Source organism: Platichthys flesus, chromosome 19, assembly GCF_949316205.1.
Source record: "Platichthys flesus chromosome 19, fPlaFle2.1, whole genome shotgun sequence".
Taxonomy (NCBI): Eukaryota; Metazoa; Chordata; class Actinopteri; order Pleuronectiformes; family Pleuronectidae; genus Platichthys; species Platichthys flesus.
Genome location: NC_084963.1, coordinates 12642326 through 12659050, shown reverse-complemented (window position 1 = coordinate 12659050; position 16725 = coordinate 12642326). Strand labels below are relative to the sequence as shown.

Sequence of the window (16725 nt, the reverse complement as noted above, 5' to 3'; positions counted from 1 at the left end):
CATCGCGGTCCCTCTCTCCGTCAAACACACAGATGTGTTCAGGGAAGGTCACAGCTCCCCATGAGGTTTGGTTCCTCTGTTGCTTTTTCAAGGCAGCTCGAGAGCAGTAAAGAAAAACACCACACGAGGACACAACACTGACACATAAGGCCAGACAGGATGCTGAGACTGAGAGTCTTGATGTGGGGACAGAAATAGTTTCGGATCAATTCAGTTCCTTCCCAAAATGTTTAATGTCAACTTTTTCTCAGATCAAAGAATAACCTGAGGAAAGTTGCCGTTTAACTTTTCACCAGACAATCAAACGTATTTCATATTATGTTTCTGCTACTGATGTCATGCTGCTCTTTTCCCTGGACAGTAGTGTTGTTCCCTTCTGGTTAGAAACAAATTGCATGATCAGGCTAAGAAGTTGTTCTGGTAAGGGGGGCCCATTTTTCTTTTGTTAGCATGCAAATATACAACATATTTAAAACAATACTGCAGTAATACACTTTATACCAGATTGGAGTTTTTTAGAGGTAGCAGGTACCACCTCAGTTTGTTTTCACATAATTAAAATGACCTTGAACGTAAGAAAAATTTGAAATAAACCACATAAGCCATATGACTAATTCTACGAAAATGGCTGCACGACAGTTTTTGAGAAACCCTGCAGTTCCTACTTTTGCTAGAGAAGTGAACAAAGCATTTTCTCTTTGTCATGCAAATAAACTTCCCAAAAAAGACGAGCTGATGCAACATTAACATACTTCCAGCTTACTAGAGAAGAGGGTAAAGTGTTATCGTCGTCAGCATCAACCATGAATGTCCGATCTGGTGTTACTTGCTCGCTTTGATTCTGCAGAGAAGTTAACAAACCAACCTCAGGTCTCTGGAGGTTGCTAAAAGGCTTCTAGTAAAACGTGAGGGAGAGAGAAAGAGCTTCAACCATTTCTCCAATAGATGTTGAATGTATATGCATGTACTGATGAACCATCCAATTAACTGTTTACCTCCATATTCTGCCACTATCTCCACTGGCCTGGTGCACAGATGCAGATGCAGCATTACACAGACACACACACACTCGTACACACATACTTGCATTCCTCTGGGTCTTGCCCTACCTGCAAAGTGCTGATAGCTTAGAGCCTGGTTGTATATGTCTGTGTGCGTGTGTGTGTCTTTCAAGGAATTATGGGCTCCTAGTTGGCACTTTGTGATAAAACAGGGAAATAACTCTACAGGCCTTAGTCCTGTTTTACAACAAGACACCCAAAACAAAAATAATGTTTTCAATTTAACGTCAATACCAGGAAATGATTAAAGATTAAAGTTCAATGCTGGCTGTGTTATAATAACAAAGAATCTGAATGTGTCCTCTTCATTTTCCAGAACAGCTCCTGCAGTCAATAATGATATTTATAACATTTACTTTAAGTCATCAGGAGCCGATCAGGGTGCAACGTATGTGCAGTGAGAGTTGATTTCTGTCTGTTCACCATAACAGACATGTTTACCTGATGGATCCCCTAACCTGATAATTGTATCTGTCCATGAATAACCAAACATCAACAAATAGCTATGGATAGTTAGTACATGTTAGAAAATACTTATTTCCTTTTTTTGTGAAAGTTGGACAAGAAAATCAATATCATGTTCATATATTTCCTTTAAATATGAAGTTAGAGCTACAGGGTGGTTAACCCAGCTTAGCATAGAGTCTTAGAGCAGTTGGACACATTGTTGTTCTAAAGTTAAAAAGATGCCTCCCAACACCCCTAAAGCTACTTATTCTAATTGTTAATTAAGAAAGTAATTGGTATTTTTATCTAACTCTGCTATAAAGCAAACGTTGTAAATGTTGAACTTTTCTTTCTCTCAATATTCATATGGGTCATTGTGGAATTGCCCTCGCAACCTATTTTGCTTTTTAGCTCGACCAGTATAAAATCATGTTAAGACGCCGTGGAGATGACCCTCTTCTCGGTTTGGAAAGCAGAAGCCCTAGTTGTCCTGTTTCTCTTTGACCTTCGACCTATTCACTCTCTTCCTCCCTCTCTGACACAGACCTCCCCTGCGATCTCCCCAACCTCTCACCAGAACATCCTTTACCTCCGCTCCCCTTTGCCCGAACGTCTCCCGGCTGCTGCCTCCATTTCCCTCCTCTTTGAGCCTGAGTCCTTGCAACAACTGTGCAGAGCCAGAGGTCACGTGACCAGAAAATTCCTCTGCGCATCAACAACTATTTGTGGACAGAGTGAGACTAAAGAGACAGACATAATGCGGAGGAGAAACGGATAACTCATCCTCTGCCGCTGAGATGAATGTGGTGGTGTATTTTCTATGCGCTAATATTTTACGATATCAAGCAGGACCTGTCAACTCCCCCTTTTTTAGTAAGAAAATGTCTTCAATGTGGAAATGATTATTCCAGAGGTTAATAGGGTTAAGAGGATGCTCCTGAAAGTACTGAAATTCTAGCAGAGTGTAGAAAAGGGCCTGACAAGTGATGAAGTGTGAAACACATGCTGATGGCTTTTATGTGTTCAACGTGGGCCTGTGTGTGGCTTGACCCTTTGCGGAGGGTAAGACCTACGTAAGCCGACACGACATGTGATGTCGCACCTTCACGGGCGTCTTGTTTACTTGAAGACCTTCTCAGACACGTATCAGTTTCTTTCTGCGGCGGGTGAGTGTGTGTGTGATGCTGGCTGAAGTTTGAGGATTACTCCGGCACTTATCTCATGACCGTGCAGGTCTTTGTGTTGACTTTTGAGCTCAGAGGCCACTTATAGGAAGATTAGCTTTTCAAACACAGAAATTCCCCGTGATTCAAACACGATTTACGGCGAGAGAACTGATTAATTGTCTTTCGATGTTGCATTCCATCGAGGCGTAGTGAAAAAATTCAAGAGGTTTGGCAAAATAAAATGCAACGTCATGCCTTGATTCCATCCATGCACTGCTGAGTCATTTTATACTCACAAGTCACACGCAAAGTTTCAACTATCTCTTGACTCCACTAGCTCATTCTAGTTCTCAGCTGTCAGTGACCCCTGTACCACCTCTGGATCCCAGGTCGTCTCCCTTCAGCAAACCAACCATCCCCGGGTGCCAATAAAACCATTAAAACGATGCAACAATTAAACAGCAGCACTGTCAAACAATGCAGAGCACATGATGGGAAATTGTATTTCGGCTAATCTTGTATATTGACTTAAGGGCCACTTTCGGTAAGACGTTAAATAATTAAAATCTATTTTTCAAACTTTCAGCTTAAGGCTATTTCATCGCAGATTGAGACTACACATACAACTGGTGGATTCAAACCCTCCTTTGGTCAAATGGCTCGGTCGGAAAACATGACTTATTCACATTCACAACCCAATGAGACCAACCCAGACAGTGCACATCTGCTGCATGTACCCACTGTAGAAGAATGAGAGGCACCAGTGAGTTCTGCAGCCCACTGCTAAAACCATGAGACTCCTGGAGGGGACTTCACGTCCAACTGAGACAGTTTGGTCCAAGCGTCGCCTCGGCAACCCCCGAGTTTCCCTTTTATTTCTGTTTAACTTCCTCGTCAGCAGCTCGGAGACAGAACGTAAGCAGTGATGACTCAGACCTGTGGTGGAGCCCAGCCCTGGTGTGTGTTTCTGACGGTCACCATTCATATACACACACAACATTACACAAAGACATTACTCACTTTAGTGGACTCTAATGAGATGAGGCAGCTCTGTGAGGTCATAACGCTCATCGTACAAACTATTGTCTTGAGTAAAGGGCAAAGGATGAGAAGTTAAAGTCAGAGTGAACTTTATTCTTCTTGCTGTTTCTGTCTTGCTTTTATAAGCAGACATAGCAGGAAATCTAATTAAGGTTCTTTGTCTATTCTCATTTGTAGTTCCACTCTCAAACTGAGAGAAACCAGAACCCTGTTCTTATTTTTCTTGGTAATTTGAGAGAGCTGCTGCAGTGACACTTAAATGAGTCAAGTCAAATGCAAAAATTAAGCCCATAATAAGATCTGTAGAAATTGGGACATCCAGTGACCTAGTGGTTTATATCAACGCCACATAGCGACTTTGCTCTGGGTTTGATTTTGACAGGGGATCTTTGTTATATTGCAAACCCATTTCTCTCTCTATATACATTTCCTGTTCATGGCCCCCAAAAATATTTAGAAATAAATTTCTTTACACCCTGTCCACACTGATTCAGATATTTAGCAAAACAATCTTTCATTGTCTTCACTTTGTGCGTGCCCACTGCTCTCTTTACCAGTTTCTCGCCATTTGGTTTGCACTGCTCGGTCTAATTACAACTTTGAAGGCAATCTGAGCATCTCTGCACCACATATTTGAACATTCATGGACGACTGCCTCGCCCAGTATTACTTGGACCCTAGCGTTCTTCTCTGGTATTTGACGAGTCATTGATGTAAGCTTTATAAATGGTAAATGGTCTGTATTTATAAAGTGCTTTTCTAGTCTTGATGACCACTCAAAGAGCTTTAAAGTCCAGTTTCCCATTCAAGCATTCACACACACATTCATACGTTGCATCTAAATCACCGCCTACTGGCTCGGCATGCATTTTGTATGCTCGTCTGGATGGAGGTATTTTGTCAAATGGAAATATATGAATCCCAAAAATATCTGCAGGGGTGTGGACAAGGCCGTAATGGTTTTGTCTCAAACTAGTGCTCACTACTGCTGCAGCTTCACCTGAACCTTGTCCACTGTGCAAATTCTAGCTTCGCGGCTGTGACATTGAGCACAGACAGCGGAATAAGTAACAACACACACTTCCACATCTGCAGAGGGTTCAGGCAGCATGAGTATGAAACTCAGTCATGTGGGTGGCATTTGTGGTTTCGCAGCCTTGGGTCTAAATCTTCCCTCGACTCGCGCAGTTCTTCAAGGAAATATTGGCTCCTCTGTTTCATGTTTGTGCACAGAGAGCCACTTCCTGCCAGATCAGCAGGCAGCGGGTTTCAGTCACCTCAACGTGCACAGCGGGTGTAAGAGCTCGTCTTCATTTGGACAAGCTTTATGTGATAAGACCCCCCGTTGAGTTCAGTGCCACTCAAAATGGATTGAATGAAGTTCACCAAAATAAAATACACGTGTTCTACGTCAACCATGTACAAATCACTCTTAAACTTGGCTCAGAGACTTTTTCTTTACCTTGACTGGAAGATGGAATATTGCTGATAACTCGGAAATAAGTTGAACTTCATATTTTTCCACTGATGCCAACATTTTTTGCTATCTTGACTTTGTTTAGTTCTGAATTTGTATTTAATACACTAAACTTGTTGTATCATGTTACCTGATACTTATTGGCTAAATCACAATGCACAGCTTCTCTCGTGATTCATTTCATTATGTTATTGTGACTTTTAAGTTTCAGGACAGTGAAAATGCCCATTTGCGTGTCAAGGCAAAGATACAAACAATAATATTCTATAATTTGTATTGTTAATTCAGCTCCACAACACATATGAAAACTGGTTGCAAATGCCAGGTCCCCTCATGTGCTCTTGTGGATTTCCTGTATGACTTTCAAAGTCAAGCCCTCAAACGGAACACATGTATCCTCACTGCAGCTGCATTACAGCTGCAACAGGACAGCTGAATTAAAAAGAAGGCTTGTCATGTGCAAAACAAATGTCATGTATCTTACAAGCAGATGTGGATGACATTGATCAAAGCTAGAGTCGATTCTTGTCTTATTTGATGTCCGCGTGAGTAGGAGTTCTTGTTCCGTGTCAATTCTTAAATTCCTTTTCTGCAATTCTTAAATGCACAGTAACTACACCTTATTTTTCCTCAGAATCCAAACACAAAGAAATGTTGAACAGCGTCAGAATATACAAGCACACGTACCACCATGTCTTTGAGGTGTCCACATCTCTCCCTAAAGATGAAAGCTCCGTCTGTCTGCCATCACATGTAACATCTTAAAGTTGTGTTGCTTCTGTTTATAGCTGTGACTCCAAGAGGTCAGCAGAAGTAACAAGGTTCCTGTTATTGTCCAGTCTCCTTCATGACAGGATCTGCTTCTGGTGATTCTGCCCCTTATCTCTCTTGATGTTTCACACCGTGTCCCCTGCATCTGTCAGCACTCTTTCTTCTAAACAGGACTTCTGACCTCTGAAAACAAAAAGGAATGGTCTCCTGATATGAACATTTGGTGTTGATGGCACCAAAATGGGGAATTAAGGTGTAGACTATGCTGATACAATTGTATTAGCTCTAAAAATGATATAATAAAGACCTTATAGCCCTTTGAAATACTCAATTCGTCTTTGTTGCTGGTTAAAGCCAAAAATCAAACAGCTTCAACTTAACACAACTAAAGGGAATACAACACAAATACTGTGTGACCAAGGTTCATTTAAACTCATACTCATAACTCAACCAAACCTTCAACAGACAAACAGGGTCTTTTTTTTATAGATCCGATGTGACCCTAACCCTAAAAAGATGCTCTTCACACCTTGTCAGAACGTCGTTGACAAATCTTCAACGACGATCTTAAATTGCCTTTCGTGTCAGATCATTACAGTGATAGTCTTCTATAAATCCTTCGGTAGGTTAAATCCTCTGGATCAAATGTTCTGCTTCTTTGAAACCTAGCTATGCATGTTGCGCTCCTGGTGCATGTCGACCTCTCTGTGATCCTGTGCGACCTGCGGTTAGAGCCATAACTCCTGCTGCGTGAAGATGCACGGATATGTTTCCCTTCAGAGAGCCATAAGTCACACACAACATCTAAGTTGAGTTTGGAGGATGTCACATGCTGCAGCGCGGACGAAATACAGTCTTCCTACCAACATATAGTCGGAGGGAAAACTTTTACTCCTAATGGTCCTATCCTTGTATACTATACATCCTTGTATACTATAGAAGGATAGGAATACTATACACAAAAAATGACTTTATACAAAATCTAAGTGTGACATGCGATGTAGGTGCTAGGCCAGAAAGAAACCATTGAGGTTACGTGGTATGAATTTTAACCATTAGGCGACCAGTCACACAAAAGTCACTTAAGGTGTTTCATGTACCCGTCAGTTTGTTACAATAAATGTACAGTAATACTGGCTCTTTGTGAGAAAAACAAATACATAAAGGTTGCATTAAACCAAAAGTCAATTACTGGTGATGAGTTTGAAGTGAATTCAGTGTTGTAAACTAAATCCCATGATCTACGCAGCAGAGTTAATACATCACTCGCCTGCAAATTGAGGGGTATTTGTCGCTCTGATTATCGTCTCTGACAGATAAACAACATGTGACCACAGGAATCAGTCGATCCTGACCAAAGTCACTTCATCACAGATTGTCTCACGATCTCAGGTTTATTCTGAGCCACGAGGTAAGTGTTAAATAATTTGCAGACATCAGTGTTTGCAAGAAGTGTGAAAACCTCCACCTCTACCACATCATCCATCTGTGAAGGTTCTCAGACATCAGGTTCCTGAAGACACCCACATGAGATATCGCTCCGTCCACAAACTGCTACCGCTGTCACTTATTATTCACATTCCTTTCGACTGAGGGGGAAAAGTTCATATTTAAGCTTTGTGAGCCAGCAGGGAGAGCTCACTATAAGTTTTACCCATCTAATCCTCTGGACCTATTGATAAAGTAAGTCAGCAAGCAAGGCTGCCTAGGAAGACAATCGTCACACCAAATCATCTGAGAAGCAGAATGTGTTGAGTGTGGAGGGACTATATCCAAACGAGAGGGGTGTTGGAATGTATTTGAACTAATTGCATGCAAACTTTAATTCATTCAAACTCTACATTCGGAATCAGGAAATCTGTGTTTACATGTCGATGCAGAAAGTCAGTTGAAGAGTGGATGGTGAAGGAGGACCTATCATGGTGACAAAAGATTAACATTACTGTCACACCTTCTAAATATGTGCATGACTTCATACCTGTCTGAGACCACACTTAACACACATTTACACTAGAATGACCCTCAGGAGAAGGTGTTCATCCCACCAGGCTCAATTCAATCATGCCTCCTCCAAAGTACACACACTCGAAGATATCAGTTCCCAGAGTATGTCCGATTTTTATTCATCAAGATCCAACAATTATTCTCCGGGTAATGCCCGAAAAACGCCCTATCTCGTGACGAGATAGGGATTACAAATTCCTGAATGAGCCCCTTTGTCAAGATTGCTTCCTATCCTTCCATCAAGTTACGTGAGAAATCACTTTGGTAGCTCTTGGGAAATCTTTCTGACAAACAAACGAAAGCAAAACTTTCGTGGCGGATGCTACAAATTATCATGTCGCGGCTGCTGACGAGGAAACGGGCAGAGAACAAATTAACATAATCGGAACATAATTACTTTGCTCATTACAAATGTCTGCTGATTGCTGTGACCGAATTAAAACTAGTAGAGATAGAGAGGAAGAGGAGGAGAAGGAGGAGGAGCAGGAAGAGGAGGAAGAGGAGGAGGATGATGAGGACACATTTAGCTAATGACATGAGTGACCGAGTTCCCTACTCAGTCTTGTCAGGCTCATAAATTCAATTCAGAGCTGTCTGAAGACTTCTATCTCTGGGCCGCACAGCTTTCAATTAATAAATCATCTTCTTTGTTTTTTTTCCACTGCAGCTTTCTGTTCGCTCGGGGAAAACGCAGAGACAAGACAATTTCCCGAAACGGAGATCTGAAAAAAAAAACTATCCCTGTTGAGGAATCTAAATCAGTTTCTGTTTCGACCAACCTTTCACCCATTTTCTCAACGGAGACTGAGACATTAGACACAAGTAGGAGGATCATGTAGTCTATTATCTCTGTGTCGAGGCAGATAACGAGGCAACATCTACTTAATGAACCATCTGAACTCCATAATGACCTGTGGCTATTTAGCACATCTGACAAACAACATGGCATCGTGTTCGATCTCCGCTCTCCAGTCTCTGAGTCGAGGAGCGAGCTCAAAATAAACTCCTGCTCATTCACAAACACGGCAAAGAGAAAAGGAGAGTGACTGCCTAAAGTAGGATATTGATGCTTATTTGATTAATTCAAAATGATGTTGCTATATGACCATTTTTAGTCGTTTGTCAAGCAGAAATACCAAACATTCTCCTGTAACAGCCTCTAAATTATGGGAATTCATGACCTGATTGGGTTTTTATGTCTCACCAAACTGAATTATGTTTGGACTGTTGGTTCGACAAAGCAAAAAATGTAATCACATAACTTTGGGCTGTAGTAACCTCTGATTTTTATTTACGATATGTTGACATTTTAAAGCCCAAACGATTATGTAATGGATTCACTAATGAAATTATAACATAAGTCATTTTTCAAAATATGAAACAGTTGCTAACTTCAGCTTCTCCAGTGTTGCTGCTTTCTCCATTTATGTTAGGCTTCAATACTTTTGGGTTATGGATGGATTAAGAGACAATAACAATAACAGTTAGTTGAAATCCCTCTTGATTAACTGCTTGAGTCAGATATTGACCAAAAACAAACATCCGGTTCCATGAGGATTTGATGCTTTTTCCTGTTTCGTATCCATGTAAATTATGTTTCAGGGGGTTTGAACTGGAGCTTCAACCTATGAAGGCTTTCATTATCTTTAACATTTAACGCTCAATTATTTTTTCATTTTATAAAAAGTCAAACAATTTTGACAAGATACCAATCACAACTTCCTTGAGGACAGAGTGGCATCTTCAAATATCTTATTTTGTTAGACCCAAAGCCATAAACCTCAGAGGTATTCATTCATAACGATATATGACAGTTTCAGACAATTACAGATCGTTTGGCAGTTTTTAACATGAATTTAACAACACATAACAATTGCTTGAAAATGAGAAAACTGAGTCATTGATTATCAAAGTAGGGACAAATTGTTTTTCTGTCCATTGATTTATCAACCAATCCATTCAGTCACTTCAGACTATTGTCAAATAAAAGTAATTTGAATTTTGCTGAGGAACTAAATGAGCTACAGATGATGGATCGGTTGACCATAACATGAACATAATCATAAGTTGCAGTCCTAGTCTCGAGTAAAGGTGCTCATGCTGTTCACATCCTTAGCAAGCTCGGTCACTGCGGTCCGACGCGAGCAGATTGAAGCCAGATGCTGCTCTCCTCTGCGACGCCAAACTCAAACCACCTGTAGCCCCATCTCCGTTAGGAATTTACAGAGATTAAATGGTGCCACTACAATAACCACATGTGGGCCTCTGAAGGCAGGCAAAGGTAGCTCCGATAGCAGAAACCTGGGATCTCCCAGCCCGCGCATGGCCTTCCACCTCCTGAGTAACCCAGATGAGGTCATGTCTAAGAGCTCAGACTATGTTACTGGACCCAGAACCACAAGTGGACAGAAGTTATTAATAGATCACTGCAATAAATCAGTGAAGATGTCCAGACTAGTTGTGACCCAGTGGAGGGGCAAAAGCAAAACCTGCTTTCTGGATGTGGTGATGTGATGATAAGATTTGCTTTTGTGAGCCTCTACTGATCCATATACAATCTCTCTCTCTCTCTCTCTCTCTCTCTCTCTCTCTCTCTCTCTCTCTCTCTCTGTATGTCTCCCTGTCTCTCTCTCACACACACACACAAACTAATCTCCATCTCTAACTCAATTTTCTAATGACCATCACAAGCCACAGCATCACATGTAAGCGGAGGGATCTGGGAATTACAGAGAGATAAACACTCTTTCACTCTCTTCTTCTTTTTGTTTCTTTTCTTCTTCTTCTTCTTCTTCTTCTTCTTCTTCTTCTTCTTCTTTACCGTCTTCTTCTCTTCCTCCAAACTCAGAGGAGTGGCTCACTCAACTTTTCCCTGATACTTCCCCCTCATCCTCATGTTTGAACGACTTGGACATGACCTTGGAGTTAATCCACTGCTGCTGCTGCTGCTGCTGCTGCTGCTGTGGATCTGAACCATGGGATCACATCCCATCACTGGATGGACTCCCTTGTACCAACACAGAAAATCCTTCACTAACACAGAGCCTCACTTTCCAGTGTCTGAAAACTGAAATCTAATTTGATCACTGATGATTTATGGGAACATTCACGCGACCGACATGGTTTGCAAACACGGGGACGTGGTGAAATAAGCATGACAGAGCAGAAAATGCAACCACGTTTCAATCTCTTTTCCACTGGAGTCTTGTGTAAACACTGGCGTGGTCAACATCCAATTAAGGCGCAATGGACTGTAATGTGTTTATCATGTGAGGCAGTGCCATGCTTCTGCGCGTACAGGCCATTAAGGAGGCTACACTGTGGTTCCCCTCCACAACATGTGGCCAATGCGTATACGGAAAGTATTTAGGAGTAGTTAACGAGGACACTGTGGTGCAGGCAAAGGGAGGGACGCACCTAATGCATGCTTTTAGCCGCCCGGTCGTCAATTATGCAGACCGGGATAATCCAAGCCGAGTGCGCAAGAGATGCGGCGCGCCGGAGGAGACCTTGACGCGGCAGAAAAACGCGCTCCCCACCGAACAGTTACTCATTATCCCATCCTATAACCAGTCCACATTTAAATCCTCTCATTAGGACATTACTCACCAACACATGCCACGGTTGTCACAGTGAGCTGATGTCTGGTCCCGAGCATCTTGACGCACAGTCAGTGGGTCCAGCAGCTTCAGTTTATTCCACAGACTTTATTTCTCTTGTGTTCCTCCTCTTCACGGCCGATGCGCGCACGAGCAGAGAGATCAGAGCTGAACCACAAACAACACGAGTCCACCAGGCATTTCCTGTGCTGCAGCAGCGACTGGGTGTTCAGAAGAAGAAGTGTCACGCTGCAGAGTCTCGGGATGAGGAGCTCTGTTCCATTGCGTGTCGTCTCTGAGTGTGGAGGCGAGCGGGACGGACAGAAACAGGGGAGGAGGAGGATGAGGAGCAGGAGGAGGAGGAAGGTTTGTGGGAGAGTTGTAAGGAGTTCACTATGCATGGGACCTCATAAACTGCCTTCCGCGGGGGCTAGGTCTACCATTGCATGGGAAATAACCGAGAGGAGAGGGGGAACAAAACTGCCAGCCCCCCCGAACAGCAGAACGGTCTCAACTTCCACAGTTCGCTCTGTGCCACTGATCCAAGTCACTTCAACCGGTTCAGTAGCCAACACAGCGTAAACTCTGAATCATTATAATAGTTTCATTATACTTAAATCATAACTGCATCCTCAGAACATTGAGGACTTAGTGTGAAAACGACACTTTGGCTAATGTCATGGGCAGAAAAGTATATTGGCCAGAGCTCCACATTCATTCAGCAGCTGTGGTGTTGTGATGAAAGTTTTATGGTCACTATAGTGAAAGGAGAGGTCTGAAGTCACCACCAGTGCTATGTATATGTAGAATTTATTCTGTAGCTCCTGAAAGATAGTTTTCATGAGATACTCATAGTTTCTTTAGATGTTATTTGACCTTAAAACTGTCCAAACCAGAGACAGTTTTATAATTGTATTTGTGCTCTGCAGTGTGTTGTCCTACTTGTGCAATAACTTTCACCATTTGAGAGTCAATCTTGAGGAATTCTGTGCTGGGAGAAAAGACAGCAAATTAGGTTTAACAAAGGTTTCAGAATCCCGGAAGATGCAAAACAAAGGAGGTTTTATTTAATTTTATATATTTTTTCGAACAGTCTCAGAGCAGTAATGATATGATTTAATGCTGCACACGGCAACAGTCTGCAAACAGCAGGAAACTGCAACACGGGTCAGTGAGAAGAAGTGGAAGGTGAGCAGCCAAGTCGACTGCTGCTCTTCATCTGAACAGATCACTGTGGATTCTCCGTCGTTTTACATTACTGCCTGAAACCGGTCAAACTGATCCACTGTGATAAAATGCATAAAATGGCCTTTTTCTACAATTTTCTGGACACATTTTGTGGTAAGCGCATTAGCTCACCGACAAACATAATAAATATCATATAAAGGTCGTGGCAAAGGTCATGTTTCAGAGCATGTGAAATGCTTTTAATGTGAAGCTGCAGCCGTTGAAAATGTCAACTTTGCAGTGGCAGAACCTTTTCTTTCATTATCTTTTCACTGAGAATACTGCAAATAAATATCAGTCACCAATGTGTGACATCATTCACTAATATATGGTCACTTAACAGACATTTATTTAACTGAAAATCCTTAAGATTGACACTTTACAGGGAAATATAAATAGTGTGTATTGTAAATATACAATGACTTCATGTCTCATGTCTAAACATGTCTTTTCAATGATAAATGTATCAGAGCTGATGTTTTAAGACACCTGAACAACATAGCTCGGAACAGCTACAGCCAGCGTGGGCATAATAATAGGCTGCAGCTCATAAATCATAAATTCTGAATTATCCTTGTTAATTCAATCAGTGGAATCTGATACGGGTACAACTTTACATTTCATTCAATATCCAGTCGTTCTCATTCTGCTGTGAGTTAATGACTCTGCTGACAAAGACACATCTTACTGTCAAACAGGGAAACTAGATTTCTTCGGGATGGAAGAAACACAAAAAGTGATACATTTGTTCAGCTGCTTGTGTTTAACCCCTACTGTCCCTGTGCTGGAATGAAAAGGCCTCGGATTCAGCCTCGGAGGACTTATATAGTTACAGAAAGTGCAGGTTACAAATAGTGTTAAATGGGGCTTGGAATTAAGATCGACAGCTGGGGAGAACTCACAAAAATCATATGAAGATTATCATGGGATTATTAAAGCGAGGGTGGTGCTCAGTGTTAGTTCAGGGGCTCAGAGATACACCCCTACAAGTGCAGTGTTACGCTATGATGCCAGAACTGCTTTCCCCTGTTCGTCACAGTATCTTACTTTCTCAAAGCCGGGAGCTTCACTTAAAAAACAATACTCTGCAGTTCTGTCCACAATCCTGAAATAGAACCGGCCATTCTGCCGACTGTAAAAGATCTTCAGCCAATTTCACACTATTCTGTATGTTGTTCTCATCAATTTGAAATATTTCAGAGGTTGAAATCCTCTGGCGGCTAACTCATGTCATATCATAATACTGGAGGGAAAACAGCTGGCATCACACTGCTCCTCGTAATTACACATTGGAAACCATGTCACAAAACCATAGAAACCACAAGTATTTACCTTGGAGATTCCTACTGACACCTCAATTACCACTGGTAACCAATATCCGACCATTCTGGGAGAACTAAGCCAAGTATACACACAGAAAATTGATCAAGTCACTGTTTTGGACTGTATCCATCTGCTTTTCAGATATATAAAAAGTAACAAAAAAGTACCTTGTTTGTCTCAGTTTGTGTTTCTTATGTGACGGCAAGGAGAGTAGACAGACCGTAACACAACGTTAAAAGTTTGATTAGGTTAAAGAGAGATTATAGTTCATTGGATTGTAATTTGTAGTTCGTTGGATTAGCGGAACTTTGACGTCACAGCGTCAACAATGAACATTTGATTAAATCTGCCGTAGCCATGTGAGGGCGGCAGATTTAATTGAGTTATTTGAAGCTACATCCCGATTGACAGCTCAGACTGACTCACGATTGGTCGAGCGAATGTATCAGCGCTGCCGCGGTTCCATCCCCATATCGCTGCTGCACAGATTCCTGCACCAAATCCACAAGACAGCAGCGTCAATGTTTTGGGATATTTAGGCTTCGTTTCTAGATAGTGGCCGGAGGTGGAGATGAATCCTCCATCTTTATACATAGTGTGCAGTTAAGAGGAGTTGTTTTGAGGCACTTGCTGAAAGAACCGTTTGTGTCGTTCTTTTCGGGAGGACAGTTTCATAAGACAAGTGCTCCCACAGTCCACTGGTGTACTTAGCTCCTAACGCACATAATGTCTTGGGTAATTGTCTGCTTTTTTAGTTTCTTCAAATTTACTTTTAAGTCTCCCTTTTTATTTTGTCGCTCCATCCCTTGTAATTTTCTTACCTCAGAGCAGTTATCGGTTACATTCTGTCAAACAATCATCGCTAACTCCCCCATTTGTCTCCACGTCTTCTGTCACAGGGCAGCAGAACCACGGGTATCCTTCTCCATTTCTGTGTGTAAATATTATGGACCTCTCTATTTACAGAGAACTACAAACATGAAGTCCGTTTCTTCATGCAGACTGAGATGTTTTCTCTACAAGTATATCCTGTTGTAGCCTTCCTCATTGCGTAGGTGCTCGCTCATATTATACAAGGGGCCTCATACACAACCCAGGCAAACACCACACGTGCACGCTTTGCATTTACACAAACATCTGCATCAGACAGGATCTCGGGAACTCCCTGTGAATGAGACAGTGTTACAGGGGTCCATCCTGATCCTCTGGCTGAGACTCAGGAAGACTCTGATTAGTTTCCGTGCATTTCCTCACTATACACACCGTAACCTTCCCCTCCCATCTCCCCCTTTCCTCATCCTCCCACACATCTCGGGCCCACTTGTACACTTTTTCCTCCTTGTAACAAGAGTGCGGTAAAAGCACTCCATGTTTTTCATTTGTTGGCCCCTGCACAGCTTCCTCCTCTTCCTCCACCTCCCCCTGTCTTTCATCCTGCTATACTATATTCCTTTATTGTGAAAGTCTATTCTAATGTGTTTTTCTTCTCTCTCCCCCTTTCGACTGTCTATATACATGCAGACAGGAAGAGCGCATTAGGAGCAAGATACAAGGCTCTCAGGGTCCCTAATGAAACAAAGGCACCTTCATTCAATTTCACAAATGCGTCCCCTGAATAAAAATACTCTCAAAACACTTTTCGTCAATCAGCATACCTTATGTCTGATCTGCCCATTGCAATGCCGGGCTTTACTCAGGCAATGAAGACGAACTGTTTATCCCGAGCACAGTTAATCCCATTAAAGGAGGGAAATTAGCTCAGTTCGTATGACAGATAATATTTATTCACAGGCCGAGTCAATCATTGGGTTATGCTAAAGCTAGGACCCCCTTCCCACAATTACAACCTCCCCCATGCAGTAAAGGTTATTCACAGCGAGCATCTGTGGAATCTGTAACGTAAACAGGAGATAGTGCCTGTGTTTTAAAATGACAGCTCACAGTAAACATTTACTATGTATGGCATTCCCTGTTGTACGATGATGTGGTAGCTGTGAAACAAAGGAAGTGTGATAATATGAAAACATCTGTTGATTGAAGGGGGGGATCCAGAAATTACCTATAAAGTTTAAGACTCACAAAAGATTTAACCCATACTAATCAGTGTCAATATCAATTAATATCTTGGTGAAAGAGATAGGTCTGTCACGGGGAGAGGCCCAGTATCGGCCGATGCCATATGCTCCTCAAGGGACAAATAGGACTTATATTGATAATAATAATCAACACCATCATTTTATCAATGAACCAAAGGATTTACTGTTATAAGAGAGGTTTCAGTTGTAGTGACACACAACAAAGTGTTTAGCTGTGTCCAGGTTATGGTTTTAGGGATGCATACGTTCACCATAATGGCGAAAAAGGACGATGTCTTCAGCTTGTTCTGCTGCCCCCGAGTGGCCAGGAAAAGAGAAAGGGCAGAGGTAAAAATTTACTAAACTTTTTAAAGATATAAGAACTCTGGGTCTATGACCAATCATTTTTCTCGTTAGATCTGTCCTTTGTCGTAAATGATCACGTTTAGTAGCCACTTGTAGCTTCTAAGTCTGAGCTGCGTTAACCTTGATTTACATCTATTGAGATTACTAACCAAACCCAAACAGAGTAAG

At 41.9% G+C, this 16725-nt stretch overlaps 1 protein-coding gene across 1 annotated transcript in view; it reads right to left on the bottom strand.

The window, feature by feature from the left end:
* Positions 1-11864, bottom strand: part of itga1 (integrin, alpha 1) — a 52781-nt gene extending 40917 nt beyond the window's left edge. The window contains exon 1 of the mRNA XM_062412885.1: positions 11577-11864. Coding sequence (XP_062268869.1) covers positions 11577-11625 — 49 coding nt within the window. The 5' untranslated portion in view covers positions 11626-11864. The remainder of the gene's footprint in view (positions 1-11576) is intronic.
* Between the last annotated feature and the right edge of the window lie 4861 nt (positions 11865-16725).